We start from the raw sequence: 19,259 nt of genomic DNA, 5'->3' as shown, positions 1-19,259 counted from the left end.
AACATTTGCTTTCACTTTAAAAATATATCATCAGTAATCCAATATCAATATGAGGGTTTTGCTTCTCAGAGGACTGAGTAAGATCATTTTGAGAGACTATCTTGACTGTGCCAGAGACCATCTCAACTGTGAGTGCTGCAAGCCCCTCTCCCTGCTCACTGTCCTCTTTCCATCTGGTCTGGGAGGGTGAGGTCCCTCCTGACCTGCCCGGCAACCTACCTACCTGCAGCCATAAAAGCTGCTCCTACCTGAAGGTGCCAGAGACCATCTTGACCATGGAGAGTTATTTAGGGGCTTTTGTTTGGGCCAAAATATAATTCTAGAGATCAGTTATTTTTGCTATTATTGGGATTATGTTTTTTTATTCTGTTGTTGGACCTTATGATGAATTATAAGCATATTGTTTCAATTTATTGTATATTTCTTAATGAGACATTTTCTTTAACTTATTGTTTGACTATATGAATTTTATTTTGTAACTGAATGGATTATGTAACTATGTTCATGTTGTGAGCGGCCCTGAACATAGATTACTATGGAAAGACAACATACAAATAAACCATGATGATGAAGAGAAGGAAATCCAATTTGAAAAACACATAGACTAAAGAATCAATTGGGTTGTCTCCTCAAAGATCGTATTGCAGAATGCCAGACAATACAAAGAGAATATAACATTACAGTGACAAATCCTTCTTTAATTTTTCTTCTTACCATCCTTCCATTCAAATAAAATAATTATGTGACTGCCTTAGTGATACTGGGTTCTCATGTTAACAGAGAACTACATAACTAAATGAATTATTAGTCTAGTTTTCCCTTCTGTAGACTGGAAGCATAATCCATCAAGCTAAGACATTTCCATTCAATTTAATGGGGCTTGCAAACAAGTTCTGAAGGAGCCCCACAGAAGATGTGTAGCAGCAGATTTGTTATGGTCTGAGCCCCAATCAGTGGCATGGGTCTCTGCAGCTGAATCAGACCTGTGCAATATAATTCTATCTCATGCAGGTCATAGTGGTTTCCGTACTCCCAGGAAACCTATAGAGTTGCACCAGATGTACTGTGCCACACATAGAATTTCAGTGTTTAGGGCCTGCATTGGTACTGTCCAAGGTACCGTCCACCCAGTCCTGACGCCCCTTAGTGAGCCACATGAAGCCCTTGTGGACCACAGGTGCTCCAAGTCAGGTTCATAGTGTCCGTGCCAGCTCTGCAGCACCATCAGCACTGGACTAGGTGTGGCCATGGTGCCATATCGCAAGCTGTAAATGTGCATTCATGGAGGTTGTAAGTAAGAATACCAAATCCAGCTGCTATTTCCCACCAGGGCAGCTGACTTCTAACAAGGTGAAAGGAGTATGCTTGCTCAGATGGATGATAGGAGTGTGTGAAGAAACTAAGCTACTGTACAAAAGAAAAAAATCACATTACTTGTTCTGCCCACTTTTGCCTTTGTCTCTGTCCCTTTGGGTCCGTGGCCCTTTGAAATTGTCCAGAAGGAGATGTGGCCTTCAGGCTAACATTAGTTTCCTCACCCTAGCATACACAAGGAAAGCTCTAAGATCCTATGATCTCAGATCTCACGGTGAAGTTCTAATACTATAAGCAAATTCTTATTTCAAAGCATAGCTAACAAGCTCCTTTCACCTTGGTGGGAGGTGTGGGAGCTACTTTCCTACAGTGGGATCTCATACCACACAAAAAAAAGAGTGACTTAAGTAGCCGCATGGGTTGGATCAACTGCATGACAGGATTTCAAGTAGGTGGGAATGATCTATGTGATGTGGCTGTTAAATTCACACATTTTCCAATAGTATCATCTGAGATGCTGCCACAGGGAAATAGCTCCGATACTGCTGGGTATGTTTTTCATTCACACACGCGCGTGTGTGCGTGTGTGTGTGTGTGAGGACAACAACCAATTATATGCATACAATGTTGTCCCATGGGTACATAATCAGAAATAAACTATACTGCATTTTATTAATGCACCCCAAATTTCTAAGGATACCGCAGACTGTTGTTGGGGAAGGTTTGCACTGTTAGCATATACAATAAAGTTCCACCACACTGTTAGAGCCATGGCATATAGTCTAATAGCACCCTGGAAATTAAGTGTTTCTTTACATTTTTAATTTAGAATCATATTTGCGCTCAACCAAGTGAATATGTGCAGAATAAGGCAGTAAGTCTTGAAATTAGAAGTTCAGAATTACACATTTAACTCATGGATTAAGAAAGCTTATGCAGCAGTTTGATGAGGCACGTTGCCATTTTGCTCATAGCCTTGGCACTAGAATTCTGTTTGGTAGTATGCCACTAACATCCCTCTGCTGAAGCACCAGTTTTAGCACTGCTTTCTTTGTTTCTGTTTAGCAATGTGGTCATGTCTGAATAGATTTCACAAATTCAGCTTCGCATAAGTGATAGAAATACTGCATCATCTGTCAACAAAATTCCATTAAAGGAACCCTGTATCTGACATTCTTATTCAGAAAATAAATTAATATCTGAGAGACTTTCTGGTTATACTAGCTCAGCACTAACAGGACCATACTAATTGCATAACAGGTCTGCAGGCAGGGCACCAAATCACAGGATTTACAGGGATGGGTTTAGATAAACATTATGTAATATTTTATGTATAAGGGTGTGTGTGTGTAACCAAATTAGGCAGATATTGGGGGTGCGTCAGGGACTAGGTATTCAAGGCAACGTAAGAGATAAGAATTACACAACAACCAGCAACAAGGCTGATCAAGCTTTTTGGATCTTGGTAGTTTGAGCCAGAGAAACATACCTTGCAGAAGGGATGATAAGAACAGAGGAAGCTGCCTTATACTGAGTCAGACCATTGGTCCATCTAATTCAGTGTTGTCTTCAGGATTTCAGACAGGTATCTCTTCCAGGCCTACCTGGTCATGCCAGGGATTGTATCTGGGGCCTTCTACATGCAAAGCAGATGCTCTACCACTGAGCTACGGCTCTTCCCAAAGGAAATAATGGTGGAGGAAAGAATGCTAATCCCAGTTCTTTCTGCCACATATTTGTTTCACTATTAGAATTGGAAAGTGGCCAATGTAACACCAATCTTTAAAAAAGGGATCCAGAGGCAAGATTGTCCTCCCCCAAGTACCTGGAAAATCTCACAGGTGTGGATTTTGACCATTTCACATTGGCCAGGGGCTATGAAGACAGCAGATGGGGTTCCTTCTTCCTTCCCAGCAACTCCCCCCATCCCCAGATAAGGCTGCAGCACAGGAGTGGGAGAACTGGCAGATTTGTTATACCCATTCACTCATTTCAAGGGTAACATATGGACTGGTCTTTAAGTAAACTCCAAAATAATTATTGTCTCAGTCACTTGAGAAGTTGTGTTTTAGAAAGAGATCCTGCATAGCAGAATTGTGCTCCACACAGCAGAATTAACTTATCAGAGATTTTAACCAAAACAAAAGCTTGCCCTGCTGAATGTGTACATCCTGTCAGATTGGATTTATCAATCCAGCAGTTATTAGAATTTATTCTGTTATATGAATGAAATTGTGAGCTTAGAATGTCGCTGGAGATTTATTAATATGGTACAATATCTGATAAGGGCATGCAAAAGGGCATAGAAGGAGCAGATTATGGAAGGCAAAGTTTCTGCTTGTATATTTTTAACAGATAAAAAAGAAAATATAAATGTGGCAATTTATCAGTAACTGTATTTTTAAAAAAACGATCCCAGCTACCTCAGGGATTATTAAGCACACACGTTCTGTTAGGTGACCATACTATCTAGGATGCTTTCTCAAAATTTGATAAAATGTGGTTGCAGGGGAAAAAGTTATGCATTCTGTAAGAGGACCAGCTCAATTAAATGCTGATTTTAAGAACCAGAGCTGTGGAATGATGAGCCCTCCCTTTGGTCCAAAAAAAATGAACCAATGATACAGTAAAACCATATTTATTCAACTCTTTTTAAGTGCAGCCTTCCCTTCTAAAAACAAGCTGCTTTCTTTGAATTCCCAGTATAGGTAGTATCTAAAGTATTCACAGAGAGTTCCACCGTGTTTTAAGACTTCCAAGAATATCCTTTCCTCTGCAGTCCCTTCAAAGGCTACAAGATAAGCTGTCTCTGAAGCTTTATTCATGTTTTCTGAATCCATCACATGGTGAGGGAGCACAAGGATGAGTGCACTAACATTGACCCTCCCACCAGCCTAGTTGCCATCCCTGGGTTGGGGGGATAACTTCTGAAGTGGGCAGCTGGCTCTACTCATGTCGGCTCCCCACACAGTTTAGAACCCTGGAAAATCAGGGTTCTAAATCACACCAGGAACTTACATGAGTAGAAAAGTCTCCCTGCACAGCAGTTATCCCTTGGACTAACAGAGGGTAAAGGAGACAGTAATGGGTGATATTGGTGCAGAGCTAGTGTGCTTGTCCTCATCATCACATGTGAGATTTAAAAACTAGTTTAGGTTTTTTGTGTGTCCTATTGGGCTGTTTATTTATATCTATTTATTAAATTTATATCCCACCCTTCCTCCAGAAAGGAGGAGTCTCTTTCCAGTGGAGACCTTGTGGTGGAGGCAATCATAAGTGAAGGACAGGCATTCTGTTTTCCTCATCTATTGTACCAGCTGGAAAGAATGGCATGGCCTCTGGCTAGTCACTCAGCTGATTGCTAAGTGAGCAGTATTTAATGCACATTTTGATGGTCTCTCACATAGTTTGAGACACACTATGTTTGAGACACATCAAGTGTTTTGATAACCATGTAGAACAATAGTCTTCACCTTTTTTAGACTTGGGATCCACCTTTTGTCTAAGTGTGCATTTGGTGACCCACTTCTTCATTTTTTAACCATTTATTTGCATGGTGATAGTGCTACTGTTGCAACCCACCTTAAGGCTGCAATCTTATACTATTTGCCTTGGACTAAGCCCCGAATGAACTTAATAGGAATTGCTTCTAGACATGCATAGGATTGCTCTGTATGTCTGGCTGTGACCAAACAGCAGGTCCCAAAACAGAAGCTGAAGACCAATGCTCTAAAAAGTTCTGAAAATTTCTCTCCACTGCCCAACTCTTGGCTCTCACACTGACCGAGCTGTTATACAAACCCTTGCCACCTGCTTGTACCGCACTGTCCTTCACATGAACTTGCAGTTACATTGTAATTCAACTGGAAGGCTCCAGTGACCCATTTAGTATTTGACAATCACTAATCTGAGATTCCAAAATGCTTGGTTAAAGATCTGTTTCACCTTCTTCACAAAACCTGACAAAAGAGCCCTGTGAAAAGCACAGATTGCAATCCTATGGTCATTTACTTGAAAGTAAGTCTCACTTCTTTTTGCATAAACATGGATAGGATTGGACAGCGTATCTACTAATACAGCAAAAGTAATTAGAAAGACATTTTATATTTAATTCAACAGATTAACTCACCAGTTTTCTGGGCCTTGTGTTTTGGATTTTCGTGTCCTGGAAGGCACGGGCAAGGCCCTTCACAGCGAGCTGCAATGTTTTTGCCAGATGTACAGGCATGAAACTCCAACTTGCACTGTAATTGCAACAACAAAACAAGGCCCTTTCATGTGAGGTAAAACATGGTGTGGGGGGAGGGGGGAAGAGAGAAATTACACTGAGTAGGACTTCAAAGGTGGCAGTTGTTCCCCATTGTGTTTCTGGACACCTGTGCTTATTCCTATGTGCCTGGCATACAGGGGGGGCTCTTCATGGTACATGTAGATATATGGCAGAGTTCCAGCTTTGAATGTTTATTCAATCAACAAAAGATTATTCCGGTTTAATATGTTAAATCATTTCCATGTTTACCCAAGCTCCAAAATGCTAGGAAATTACAACTGTTAAGGCTCATGCCCTTAATAGATCTGTAATTTAAGCAATATAGATATGGTCAAGTATCCTATCCTGTAGTTAGTTCCAGCTTCAACACTAGTGGCAGAGTGGTGGACCTAAGTCCCAGATTTCTCTATTCACTAGAAGAAACAAATGAAGCCTATGCAACTGAGGCTGTCATACAACTGAAGCTAACATTTCATGCTACCAGTACCCAACTGACAGTCAATACAATGTTGCTTCCCATGCCCTGCAACCACTCTGGCTGATTTTGGCACATTGTATGGTTATTAAAGGAGCAAGTGCAGGACTGGCTGGTGGGGAGGGGAATAAAATAAATTGACAACCCTAGTATTTAAAAGCTGCAATGGAAAAAGAGGAAGTTTAGCAGATAAAGCACATACAGCCACACAACTGCAACCTATATCTCTTTCCTCATTTGTTTCTGAAAGCTCCCCTGTGCCTTCAAAAGCTGCCTGTCAAAAATCAAGCCACTAAGTACCTCAGAAATACTTTGACATCCCTCTTGCCTCTCAAAATATTTTTACTCATCTTCTGTGGTTTCTTCCCCCGTTCTTTCACACCTAACTTCTAATCCTTTGGTCTTTCTGCTGTAAATTTTTCAAGGCTGAGGCCTGATCTGTGAGAATCTTGCCTAGCAAGAGCAAGCATCAGTAAGGGTAAGACTGGGCAGAAATCATTGCCTAACAACAGCATAATAAGCAAGTCCACTAACACTGGACAAAAAAATGCATTTTTAACAAAAACTACAAACATATTACATATGAGTGAAAGCACATACTAGACATTCCATTTGACCTAAAGCAACAACCCATTAACCAAAGCAGGCAATGCAAAGGGAGAAATCTTTCCAGTGAACCCCCTCAGCAAAGTTTATTGAAGAAAAACACACAATGCCTTCCAACAAGCTAGGATCTCTTGTCAAACATTTAACTCATTCAAAGCAAGCATTTTATTATCCTTTCTATCACAAATTCAGCATGGACTGTCCCCAAATTTTCCTTTCTTACACTGCCAAGTTTCAAATTTATCCATTGAGCCATTTTCAAATTATAAGATCCAGAGTTTACTACCCCCGATTTCTCATTATAGTGGCAGAATGCAATTCAGCCGACTCACCTTTAACAAAAGGGCCTACAATAAATAAAGATACAGAATGAATACACTTTCATATATCATTCTTCTTCTTTTCCCATTTGTTTTATGGCCCTCCCACAGGCACAAATTGTAATTTTCCAAGCAACCCTCTTTGTCTGTCACTCACTCTCACTCCACCCAACATTCCATTCAACATCCTTTCCACTTAACCTTCTCTCACAACAGGTTCATGCCAAGCATGTGTACCTTTATGAAATTCAATTGATTAACATTTGCCACAAAAATGCCTTTTTAATAAAAATGGCAAACATGCTATACTACTATTAGTATGTGTAAAAAGCTCATACTAGCCAATTCTCTTGATCTAACACAACATGCCATTTCCTAAAATACACAGTACAAATGGAGACAATAAATACTGCAGGGCTGGGGGCAATGAAGCAGTTGGAACAGTGATTAGAACACAAGTAGAGGAAAACTTGGGCTGACCTTAACAGAACACTATTGGGACTCATTTTTGGCAGTAGAAAAACAATACCTAGCCAGTTTGGTGCTCAATAGAAGGCCTGGGCCCAATATTTTCCTCGACACTAGGTAAGTATTATTTTATTTATTTATTTATTGAATTTATATCCTGCCCTTCCTCCCAAAGGAGCGCAGGGCAGCAAACGTATGTATAGGATTGCAGGTTTAGATTATTACAGCACAATCCTATGTAGTCAATTAATTCCAGGTAAAATGCATAGGATTGTGCTGCTAATTATTGCTCTGCCTGTAAAAAATGACTGTAGGAAAATTCTGATTCTAAACGTTTGGAAATATGTAGGTGTGATCCTTCCATTGCAGACAGTCATAGGCTGTTTCTTTTCATACAAAATAAGAAAGGTCTCTCTCTCTCTCTCTCTCTCACTCACACACACACACACACACACATATTTTTTTATTTTTTACAGATTGGTGACATTGGAAGTGAGCCTATCAGTGATCTGGTCCAACTTCTGCTCTGGCACAGCACACCTTATGCCTAAAACATCCTGTCAAATGCTTGTCATAATCTCCAAGGTCAACTTTTTTGTTTATTGCACTTTTATTCTCTCCTTCTTCCGAAGGAGCTAAGTTTGGGATATATCCTCTTCCTTGCCTTTATATCTTCAGAATAACCCTGTGCGGTAGATTTAGTGCTGAACGTTCTTCAGAGGCAATCCTGTGTATAAAGCATAACCCTAATCTAACCTTGAGGTTAACAGGGGACTGGCTATATATGGTGTTGTGTGGGTGGCTTGCTATGACCCCCCTCAATTAATAGATCCAATGTCTACAATTTATTTTATTTCTAGATTAATTTATCCCCCAGTTCCTCAACAGTGCAGTCCAGAAGTGATTGTTTTCAATGGGTCTTACTCCAAGCCAGTCTCACATATACTTCCTGTTGATGCTGGTAGTGGCATTCCTGCGGAGTCTATGTGTGTGAAAACAAGCAATGGTTCAGCCCACTAATCCGCTAAGTGGATGAACAAAAGAGACAGGACCTTTTCAGTGATTCTGACCCAATCAACAGCTTGCCTTCCAGTGAGCAGTGGAAAAAAAATATTGTTCAGGAAGACTTTGGGAGTCAGGATGCTATCGCTAATTCCAGAGGAGCAGAGTGGAAACACCTGCAGCTAATTGACTGCGCCCAGCCCACAGATGAGCGATGAAGGTTGCTGCAATGCAGACCTTTTGGGGTCTCCATGAGATATTGCACCGTTGAATGTATTATCCAGGAGAGAGAGAGAGAGAGAGAGAGAGAGAGAGAGAGAGAGAGAGAGAGAGAGATGTTGTATTATTGGTTTATAGTTGAATTGTGCATGTGCGGCCCAGAGTGAGAGTCTGGGTTGTCATGTTTTTGTATGCTCCAAAAATGCCCAATACCCCTCAGTATGAGAAACTGAACTGGTACTGAGTATGGCCCTACCTGGGTGGGAGACGGGGAGGGAGCGGTTGCGTTGGGTGCTCTGTGTTTTTGTAGGCTACGTGTTTGTTCCTTCTGGCGGTTTGGCTGGAGAGAAGTTATCTGTATGGTTGGTGGGAATGAATCAGAGAGGGATTTAGACGTGGAGGACTGTTAAGGACATATTTGGGAGGGATTACTGGGGTGTGGGTGTAGCTCCTAGTATAGTTGTTTTAATTAATTAACTAATGATGCTGTTTTGGGAGTTTGTATTTTGTATTTGATTCTTAACTTATACTGTTTATGTTCAAGAGAATATTTTTATTTTTCTGATAATTATGCTGTTTTGAATGTGTTTTTTATATTTGGCTTGAATTTGTAATGTTTTCTTTTAATATTTTGTGATGTTTTGTTCAATGTTTTAATCTAGGTTGTAAACCGCTTTGAGATTTGTATTCCAAATAATATAAAGCGGTATAGAAATGACATAAATAAATAAATAAACAAACAGAGCATGGATCAGCACTGAGCTGAAATATATGGAGTAGGGTGGAGATACTGAATGCAAAACAAAACAAAATCCTCACCCCTCACCAAACTTAACTATGTCCTGGATATTTATACTGTGAATGGCTAAAATACAAGAAATGTTATTCCCTTACTAGCAGTGGCGTTTGTATTTACCCACTCACTATAATAAAATGCAGCTGAGTTTAGGAGATACGTTTCAGAGCTGCCTTCTGTCATAGGCTCAGAGCATTTGAGTACCTCATAAGAATTAAACAAGTTAGTGTTTTTAAATGGAAAGGCACGGTATTAAAATACTTGTAATGAATTTCATAACAATAACAATAAAGCATTACGTATTGCAAGACCCCGTTTCCAGTCTTAAACATGTTTCCTCTTAAGTCCTGGGCAAGGACATGAACGAGTGGTTGCAGGCCAGCTCCAGACACTCTTGGATGAGACTGATTATCTGGATCCATTTCAGTCGGGTTTCAGCCCTGGTTTTGGCGTGGAAACAGCCTTGGTCGCCCTGTATGATGACCTTTGTCGGGAGAGAGACAGGGGGAGTGTGACTCTGTTGATTCTCCTTGATCTCTCAGCGGCTTTCGATACCATGCACCATGGTATCCTTCTGGGGAGACTGGCTGAGTTGGGAGTGGGAGTTACTGCATTGCAGTGGTTCCGCTCCTACTTGGCAGGTCGCCTCCAGAAGGTGGTGCTTGGGGAACATTCCTCGGCACCTTGGACTCTCCAGTATGGGGTTCTGCAGGGGTCAGTTCTGTCCCCCATGCTGTTCAACATCTACATTAAACCATTGGGTGCGGTCATCCGGAGCTTTGGGGTGTGTTGCCATCAGTATGCTGATGACACGCAGCTCTATTTCTCCTTTTCATCCTCTTCAGGTGAGGCTGTCAATGTGCTGAACCGGTGCCTGGCTGTGACAATGGACTGGATGAGGGCTAATAAACTGAGGCTCAATCCAGACAAGACTGAGATGATGCTAGTGGGTGGTTCTTCTGACCAGATGGTGGATGTCCAACCTGTCCTGGATGGGGTTGCACTCCCCCTGAAAGAGCAGGTTTGTAGCTTGGGGGTTCTCCTAGAACCATCTCTGTCACTTGAGGCTCAGGTAGCCTCGGTGGCACGGAGTGCCTTCTATCAACTTCGGTTGGTGGCCCAACTACATCCCTATCTGGACAGGGATAACCTGGCTTCAGCTGTCCATGCTCTGGTAACCTCCAAATTAGATTACTGCAATGCACTCTACGTGGGGCTGCCTTTGAAGACGGTTCGGAAACTGCAGCTTGTGCAAAGTGCAGTGGCCAGATTGGTAACAGGGACCAGATGGTCTAAACATATAAAACCGATTCTGGCCCGCTTGCATTGGCTGCCTGTATGTTTCCAAGCTCGATTCAAGGTGCTGTTTTTGACCTATAAAGCCTTACACGGCTTGGGACCACAATACCTGATGGAACGCCTCTCCCGATACAAACCCACCCGTACACTACGTTCAAGATCAAAGGCCCTCCTCCGGGTGCCTACTCCAAGGGAAGCTCGGAGGATGGCAACAAGGGACAGGGCCTTCTCAGTGGTGGCCCCCAAATTATGGAATGATCTTGCTGACGAGGTGTGCCTGGCACCAACACTGTTATCTTTTTGGTGCCAGGTCAAGACTTTCCTCTTCTCCCAGGCATTTTAGCATGTGTTTTCTACTGTTTAAATTTTTAAATTGTGTTTTAAATTGTTTTTATAAGATCTGTTTTAAATTGTATTTGTTTTAATGTTTTTAGTTACTGTAAACCGCCCAGAGAGCTTCGGCTATGGGGTGGTATACCAGTATAATAAAATAAATAAATAAATAAATAAGCACCTCTTACAGAACAATCCCATACAATGGGCCTTACTCTCTAGTAATTGTGTTGCAGCCTTATTTTTTTAAAATCAACGTTATATCCATGTAAGCATGCTTAGGATCACAGTCTAAGAATCAGGGCAAGGTAAGAAAGTAAGAGGAACCAACCAGGAAATAGTGAAGCATATTCTTAAGAATGACATAGTACTTTTCTTTTCTCCCACAACAAAAGAGCACAGTGAATGGAACAGGATGTTGTTACAAGCTAAATGCCTCCTACTTTGAAAATGTCATAAATAGCTGGGTTCCGCTTGTGTGTAGTTTTGCTAAGAGGGCTCAGCATTCCCAGGCTTTAATCTAGCAGCAGGAGACCATTATCCTCTGACAACATTCTATACCAATGACATTATCTCCTGGGCTCTTTCTGAACTTCAGAGGATCCTGGCGATTGCATACTCCCTATGATATTCTGTCCTTCTGATTTAAGAAATTCACTGACACAGTCAGCTGTCTGCTCGAGGCTTTGTTCAGGCGATGCTTTATGATATTTTGTTTTTCTACATGATTCTGACAAGTGTGGCTACAGCAGAACCACACATGAGTACCCTAAAGTCAACATATGGGGTACTATGGAATCCGCTCACAAGAGGAAGGATATTTGAATGTTAAAAATGACAAAAATTCTCAAGGCATTCTAAGAGGTTGACAAAGACATTCTCAGAAAAAGGAAGAAAAGAGATAGAAAAGATCAGGGTAAACACAAATATGCTGTGTGCACTCTTAGGGTAAGGATGGGCCAATATATAACATGCTTATTGCAAGGCTGATTGCACCAAAAGAGGTGGAATATATGCGTGTAACAGATTGGGATTGCAACCCTTTCCCCACTTGCAACCTTGAATTTGGCTCTGCCCCACAGCAATTCAGCTTGAGAAAGCCCGTATATTGGTTCCAACAGAAGGGTTTTGTGGTTTTTTGGAGCCTGTTGCAGGTGTGTGTGTGTGTTTTCCCCCATCTGCACTTTCCAGGAAGATCATCCTCCACCCATTATGTTTGAAAAAAAAGAGAGTAAACATTCATATTATTGCTGCTGGGGGGAGAGTTAGTGTGTGTGTAGTTGCAATATGTGTGTGTTTGAGTGGTTACAATGAGTGCATTTATGGGAGTGTGGCTGCAATAAGTGAATGTGTGTATGCATAGTTGTGGGGTATGTGTGCTGCCCGCAACAGTTTTTACAGTCTACAAATGTACCTACTGTCCCCAAAAGGTTGGCAACCCCTGATGTACAACTTATGAAGAAAATGTGGAGAATAATTCTTTGCCCTTCCCTTTCCTGAGGAGCACTCTTTCCAATATAAGCAGAAACTCCAATATGAGCAACAGCTAGTCCTCATACCAATGTGAGGAAAAAGCAACAACTTGACTGAAGTTTCAAAATGATGTTATGCTTCTCTTATGGCACAGCTCATTGGATAAATGCAATACGTGATGCTCCTCATGCTTTAAGCTACATTAGTTTATAGTGATCCCCAAAGACTAGATAAGTGTTCCCAATCCATTTTACTGCAAATGGAAATCTGCTCGGTTATCTGCTGTATTTGCTGCTAAATGCACATTGATACAATAACATACATGCAGGCTGGGGGAAGAACACAATAGAACCAACCCTTGAAAATTCTGGCACTGGTTTATACAGTTGAGTGGGCTTGGCAAGTTGTTAGAGAGTGTGTTTTGGCTAAAGTGGGCCCCTGAGAATTTTCCACCTTACTTGTGTGATGATTTAATTTTCATGTTCAAAAAACCTACAACAAAGCATGTTGCATACATATTCATATTTCAAGGGAAATATAAAGTAACACCATAAACATTTAGTCCCAGCTATTTTATATTTCTCTCAGCTGTAGGCTCCCAGCAGGCTGCCATCATCTCCAAAAGAAGCCACTAACTGCTTTCTTTGAATGTAAATTCAGCTCAGTTTTCCCCTCTCTTGATAATGTCTCTAACTCATAGGGTCAAATATGAATTTTCTATCTTTTCTTGTTTACATTTTCATGCCTTGGGGTTGCCTGGAGGATTGTCGAGCATGAACAATAAACACTGTCAGGAGGAGATCCCTTTGAAACCATAATGTAGGATTGCAGTTTGAGATGATTTAGATTTCCCACCCTCTATCTAAATGACATACCAAGAAGAAAACAACTTCAGCCTCAAACCAAAAATATTCTACAACATGCTTATATTATATAACATCTGTTTTAATTTTTTTACAAAAGAATGATTTCAACATGCAGCTTGTTTTATGGGGTATTTTTCTGCTTTCTTTCAGTAGGTTCTTTCTGTGTATTTTATATATAAACAGCAAACACTAATGAATTTTGAGCTCTTTCTTTTACTCATCTGCTACATGAAGAAGGTGTGTTATTTTGAAATTACGGGATAGAGATGTTTATCATCCTCCCCTAATCTTTCCTTCTTTTCTTGGTATTTTTCTGTGTCTCTTAGCAGATAATTAGAATCAATTGGAATTCAGACATCCCTTTGAGAAAGAGATTTTGTTTACATGTATTTGAGCATTGTCTGCTAGAGTTCTATTGATGTTTACATGGTAAATCTCTCTGTTCTGATGCTTGTGGCTTAAATGGAGTTGGAAGGGGTGTGTGAGAGAGAGATGCTATAGGATCCATAGTTACAGGAAACAAAGTGGCTTCCTTTTTAACAAACAACAGGAATGTTTCATGAAACCAAACTGGTTTTACTTTTCAACAAACTGGAGAAAAAAAATCACTTTTTTACATACATTCACGCACATGGGAAATGTTTCTTTAAAATTTTTTCCCATGTCAAGTTTGCCACTTGAAACTGTGAAGACTATTTTTGAAAATGTGAAGAACATGCATTATTTCAAATACTGACAAATACTAAGCATATCACAGAATTCTTTGAAACATCTTCTTACTGATTTTACTGAACCCAGGTTTCAAGAGGTTGGCTCACTACTTTTACTGTAATGTATATATTTTAATATTTTAATGTATTTTAACTATATTATGTAAAAAACTTCAAAAACTTTATTTAGTATTTTTATGGAATGACTGATCATGTAAATAATGAATAACTAATAAACATGCACACACTAGTCTGCCAAATGTTGCACTCACTTCCCATTTGTTAAAGATTAAACTGAATTTACATCCATATGACAAAAACAGCATTCAGCCTGGGACCTACATGGCCTAAAAGCATCTGTAGGGGTGGTGGTGGGTTTTGTGGCTTTCTGGTCACTGTTCTAATGATGAGCACTGTTCTCTAGGTGAATGTGCACCACTGCCATTAATATTAACAGGCATGAAATCTTCCAATGATGGTGTGGCCAAGACCCCCTAATTAACATTCATAGTCTATTGTGTAAATATGTATTTAGCCATCTGGGAAATGCGCATGTTAAATTTGCTATCTAAAGCGGATGTTATTTGCCTCTTTGAAGCAAATTTTACAGCTGATTAAGTCAGAAATACCGGTTTTACTAGTGTCTAAAAGCAAACTGACATGAAAGACTATTATTGACTGTTGTGTAAATGAATACACATTAAAAATTCCTTTCTCAGTGAATATTTACACTGTAGGCTAGCAATTCTTAAGCAGCTAGGAAGACAGTATACATTAAGAAAGCTGCCACAATAAAGGAGATTCAGTTCATATTTACAAAGGACATCATTTAGTAATGAACTCAGTGTATTTATTAAGTGGGAAGACAATTCTTTTAACCACAAAAAGTTAAAAGATCTGCAGGAATGGCCCACTGGGAAGCATGGAGACCTGTGTAGTTATTTCTGCTCACCACCAGGTAAGAGGCAGCAGGTGACCATATTGTTATGGTCTGACTTGTTGACAAAAATAGGCTGTTAACAGAGTCACAGATGTTTTCTCCATGGTAGATGGAGGAGGGGGAAATGGTTTTTGGAAATGGACTTCAGCAAGACACAAGAAGCCTCAGAGCAGAGCATTTTCAGACTAGGAATTTCTGTGGTGGCTTCTCATAGCTAGAGCAGATCTGTGTTTATCTCTATCTATTTGCACACACAAACACACACACAATTTTCATAGAGTGATTCATAATGAAAACATGGGTGAATCATGCCTGTTGATCACACTTCTGTTCTCTACAAAAGTAGTTTTCCCACACTTCCTCTCCCCCATATAGACCACCTGAAAGTTGCTGAGGGGCTTGGTGGACAGGGCCACTCAAGGTTTCTAGATGCCTTTGGGCACAGTGGCTCCTTGTTCCCAGGGCACCCAGGTGTTGCCTCATCACAGCTACCACTGTCTTAACTCCCTTATGCACTTCTTTCCCTACCATAGTTCTCTATTCATTTTGTTCACCTCACCCCTCCTGCCCCCTACCCCTTCATTTTCCCTCATCCCAATCCCTCCTCTCCCATGCCATTTTACTTTCTCCGTCACCAGCCCCTCCAGCCCTACACCCACACTTTCTTTCTCTCTCCAACCCCTCCTACTACCACGTAACCCTCCTGTTCCTTGTTCCCCCCTAACACCTTTCTCTTGTCTCCCCCCCATGCCCTTCTCTCCTTCTGTCCCAGGTTCTCTAGGGCTCCCTTCACTGAATGCCCCTCCCTGGTGGGGGCTGCCACTGCCACCGCCCCTCTTGCAGCGTTCACTGGGCTGCAGGAGTTGCCAGCATGTGTCAAGTCTCTGGGGTGGGAAAAGACATGTCAGAAGGAGGGAGGCTTTCCTTCCACATCAAAGGAGGAGGCGCTGCTGCTGCCTGGCACAACTTGAGTGAGTGATGTGAGGTGAGGGAGGTGGCACTCACTCATGTTGTGTGAGGCATCATCATCAGCAACAGATGCACCTCCTCCTTCTTAGGTGTTCAGGCGAAAGCCTCCCTGCTTCCCATCCTTTCCCACCTTTGGCAACTCCTGCAGGAGAACGAAGAGGCGCAGCAGCAGCAGCAGCTGCTGCCACTTTCTGGCATGAATGAGCAAACACCCATCCCTTTTGCCTCGCATCACTCACTTGCTCGAGTTGCGCTAGGCAGTACTGGTAGGCTCCTGTAGCAACAAAGGGGCAGAGGGAAGAGGTGACCAGGTCCAGCACTGCTGGTGGTGAGGGCCCCTGTGAGCTCCTAGGCCCTTGGCCAGTGCCCAACCTGGCCATCCACTGGCGCCAGGCATGTTGGTGGACCACTTAATGATTTCTGCCTGTTGTAACAACCGTAATGCACTGTGCTAGATGCTGTATGATTTTAATCTGTATTTTTACAGTTTTATTTTATTATGGCTGTGGGCCACCTGAAAGAAGCTTGAATACCACTGTTTGGGAACCCCTTCTCTACATATTTATCTGGACTTCTTTACAGAGCCTTCATGTGTATAAACTGATACTGTGTATAGAACTATTTTGCATACAGTTTCTGTACAGATTGTTGGAGAAATGCAAGAGATCAGAGCCATAGCCAGTGAGCCCCTCCCATGGATATGTCTAGTGAACAGGGCTCTAGACAGCCTACAACCTAAGGTAGGGAAGTCTATGTCTTGATTTGCTTTCCTGTTCTTGATGGCTGAGTATCATAGCATCATAGAATAGTAGAGTTGGAAGGGGGCTATAAGGCCATCAAGTCCAACCCCCTGCTCAATGCAGGAATCCAAATCAAAGCATTCTCTGCATATGGCTGTCCAGCTGCCTCTTGAATGCCTCCAGTGTTGGAGAGCCCACTACCTCTCTAGGTAATTGGTTCCATTGTCGGATGGCTCTAACAGTTAGGAAGTTTTTCTTGATGTCCAGTCGAAATCTGGTTTCCTGCAACTTGAGCCCATTATTCCGTGTCCTGCACTCTGGGACGACCGAGAAGAGAACCCTGCCTTCCTCTATGTGACAAGCTTTCATGTACTTGAAGAGTGCTATCATATCTCCCCTCAATCTTCTCTTCTCCAGGCTAAACATGCCCAGTTCTTTCACTCTCTCCTCATAGGGCTTTGTTTCCAGTCCCCTGATCATCCTTGTTGCCTTCCTCTGAACTTGTTCCAGTTTGTCTGCATCCTTCTTGAACTGCGGAGACCAGAACTGGATGCACTAATCAAGATGAGGCCTAACCAATGCTGAATAGAGGGGAACTAGTACTTCATGCAATTTGGAAGCTATACCTCTGTTAATGCAGCCTAATATAGCATTTGGCTTTTTTGCAGCCACATCACACTGTTGGCTCATATTCAGCTCGTAATCAACGACAATTCCAAGATCCTTCTCACAAGTTGTATTGCAGAGCCAAGTATCCCCCATCTTAGAACTGTGCATTTGCTTTCTTTTTCCTAAGTGTTGAACTTTGCATTTATCCCTGTTGAATTTCATTCTGTTGTTTTCAGCCCAATGCTCCAGCCTATCAAGGTCCCTTTGAATTTTGTTTCTGTTTTCCACGGTATTAGCTATGCCCCCCAATTTTGTATCATTTGCAAATTTGATAAGCATACTTTGTACCTACTCATTCAAGTCATTAATAAAAATGTTAAAAAGCACTGGGCCCAGGACCGAGCCCTGTGGTACCCCACTCGTTACTTCCGCCCAGTTTGAGAAGGAACCATTGATAAGCACTCTTTGAGTACAATTCTGGATCCACGTGATAGTTGTTCCATGCAGCCCACATTTAGCTAGCTTCTTAATCAGAATATCATGGGGCACTTTGTCAAAAGCTTTGCTGAAGTCAAGATATATTATGTCCACAGCATTCCCACAGTCTACAAGGGAAATTACCCGATCAAAAAATGAGATAAGATTAGTTTGGCAGGATTTGTTCTTCATAAATCCATGTTGGCTCCTAGTAATCACTGCATTGTTTTCAAGGTGCTTACAGACTGACTGCTTTATAACCTGCTCCAGAGTTTTTCCAGGGATTGATGTTAGGCTGACTGGTCTGTAGTTCTCCGGTTCCTCCTTCTTGTCCTTTTTGAAGATAGGGACAACATTAGCTCTCCTCCAGTCATACGGCACTTTACCAGTCCTCCATGATTTCACAAAGATAATAGACAGTGGTTCTGAGAGTTCTTCAACCAGTTCCTTCAATACTCTAGGATGCAGTTTATCGGGCCCTGCCGATTTGAACTCGTTCACTTTATTGGGCCCTGCCAATTTGAACTCGTTCAAAGTGATTAGATATTCCTTGACCATTTGTCTATCAATCTCAAGTTCCAGTCCTGCCCCTTCTACTTCATTTTCCCCGGAAGGGTCATAGACCCTTTTTTGGGAGAAGACTGAGCCAAAGGAGGAATTGAGCACTTCTGCCTTTTCTTTGTCATCTGTTATCATTTTGCCATTCTCATTGAGTAGCTGTGCCACCATTTATTTTCTCTGTCTTTTACTATGGACACACCTGAAGAAAGCTTTTTTGTTGCTTTTAGCATCCCTCGCTAACCTCAGCTCATTCTCAGCTTTAGCCTTCCTGACACCATCCTGGCAATTCCGTGATACCTGCTTGTACTCTTCCTTTGTGGCCTGGCCTTCTTTCTACTTCCTGTATGTGTCCTTTTTTGTTTTCAGGTCCTCTCTAAGCTTTTTGTGAAGCCACATTGGCTTCTTCTGTTGTTTCCCCCCCTTTTTTCCTTGTTGGAATTGCTTTCCATTGCACTTTTAGAATTTCCTGTCTTAGAAACTCCCACCCATCTTGGACTCTTTTTCTCATTAGGGTGGCTTGCCATGGAACTGTACTTACAATTGTTCTGAGTTTATTAAAATCAGCTTTCCTGAAGTCCAGGGTGCTTTCAGCTTTTGCTTCTGTTAAAATCAAGAATTCAAGTATGGTGTGGTCACTTTCCCCCAGAGTTCCCGTGACTGCCACTTCATCCACCAAATCATCTCTATTGGTTAGAATCAAGTCCAGGATAGCTGATCCTCTGGTTGCTTCCTCCACTTTCTGTGGGAGAATGTTATCTCCAACACAAGTCAGAAATTTCTTGGAGGGGCCATGTTTAGAAGAATTTGTCTCC

The 19,259-nt window shown here is 41.6% G+C and overlaps 1 protein-coding gene across 12 annotated transcripts in view; it reads right to left on the bottom strand.

The window, feature by feature from the left end:
• The window catches only part of SPOCK1 (SPARC (osteonectin), cwcv and kazal like domains proteoglycan 1), an 872,143-nt gene that overhangs the window by 154,728 nt on the left and 698,156 nt on the right, over positions 1–19,259 (bottom strand). For all 12 annotated transcript variants that reach the window (XM_061617192.1, XM_061617194.1, XM_061617196.1 and 9 more), the window contains one exon: positions 5,444–5,558. In XM_061617192.1, the coding sequence (XP_061473176.1) occupies positions 5,444–5,558 (115 nt within the window). The remainder of the gene's footprint in view (positions 1–5,443; positions 5,559–19,259) is intronic.

Source organism: Rhineura floridana, chromosome 3, assembly GCF_030035675.1.
Source record: "Rhineura floridana isolate rRhiFlo1 chromosome 3, rRhiFlo1.hap2, whole genome shotgun sequence".
Classification (NCBI taxonomy): domain Eukaryota; kingdom Metazoa; phylum Chordata; class Lepidosauria; order Squamata; family Rhineuridae; genus Rhineura; species Rhineura floridana.
Note: the sequence above shows the minus strand (reverse complement) of the source record. Positions and strands in the feature narration are given on the sequence as shown.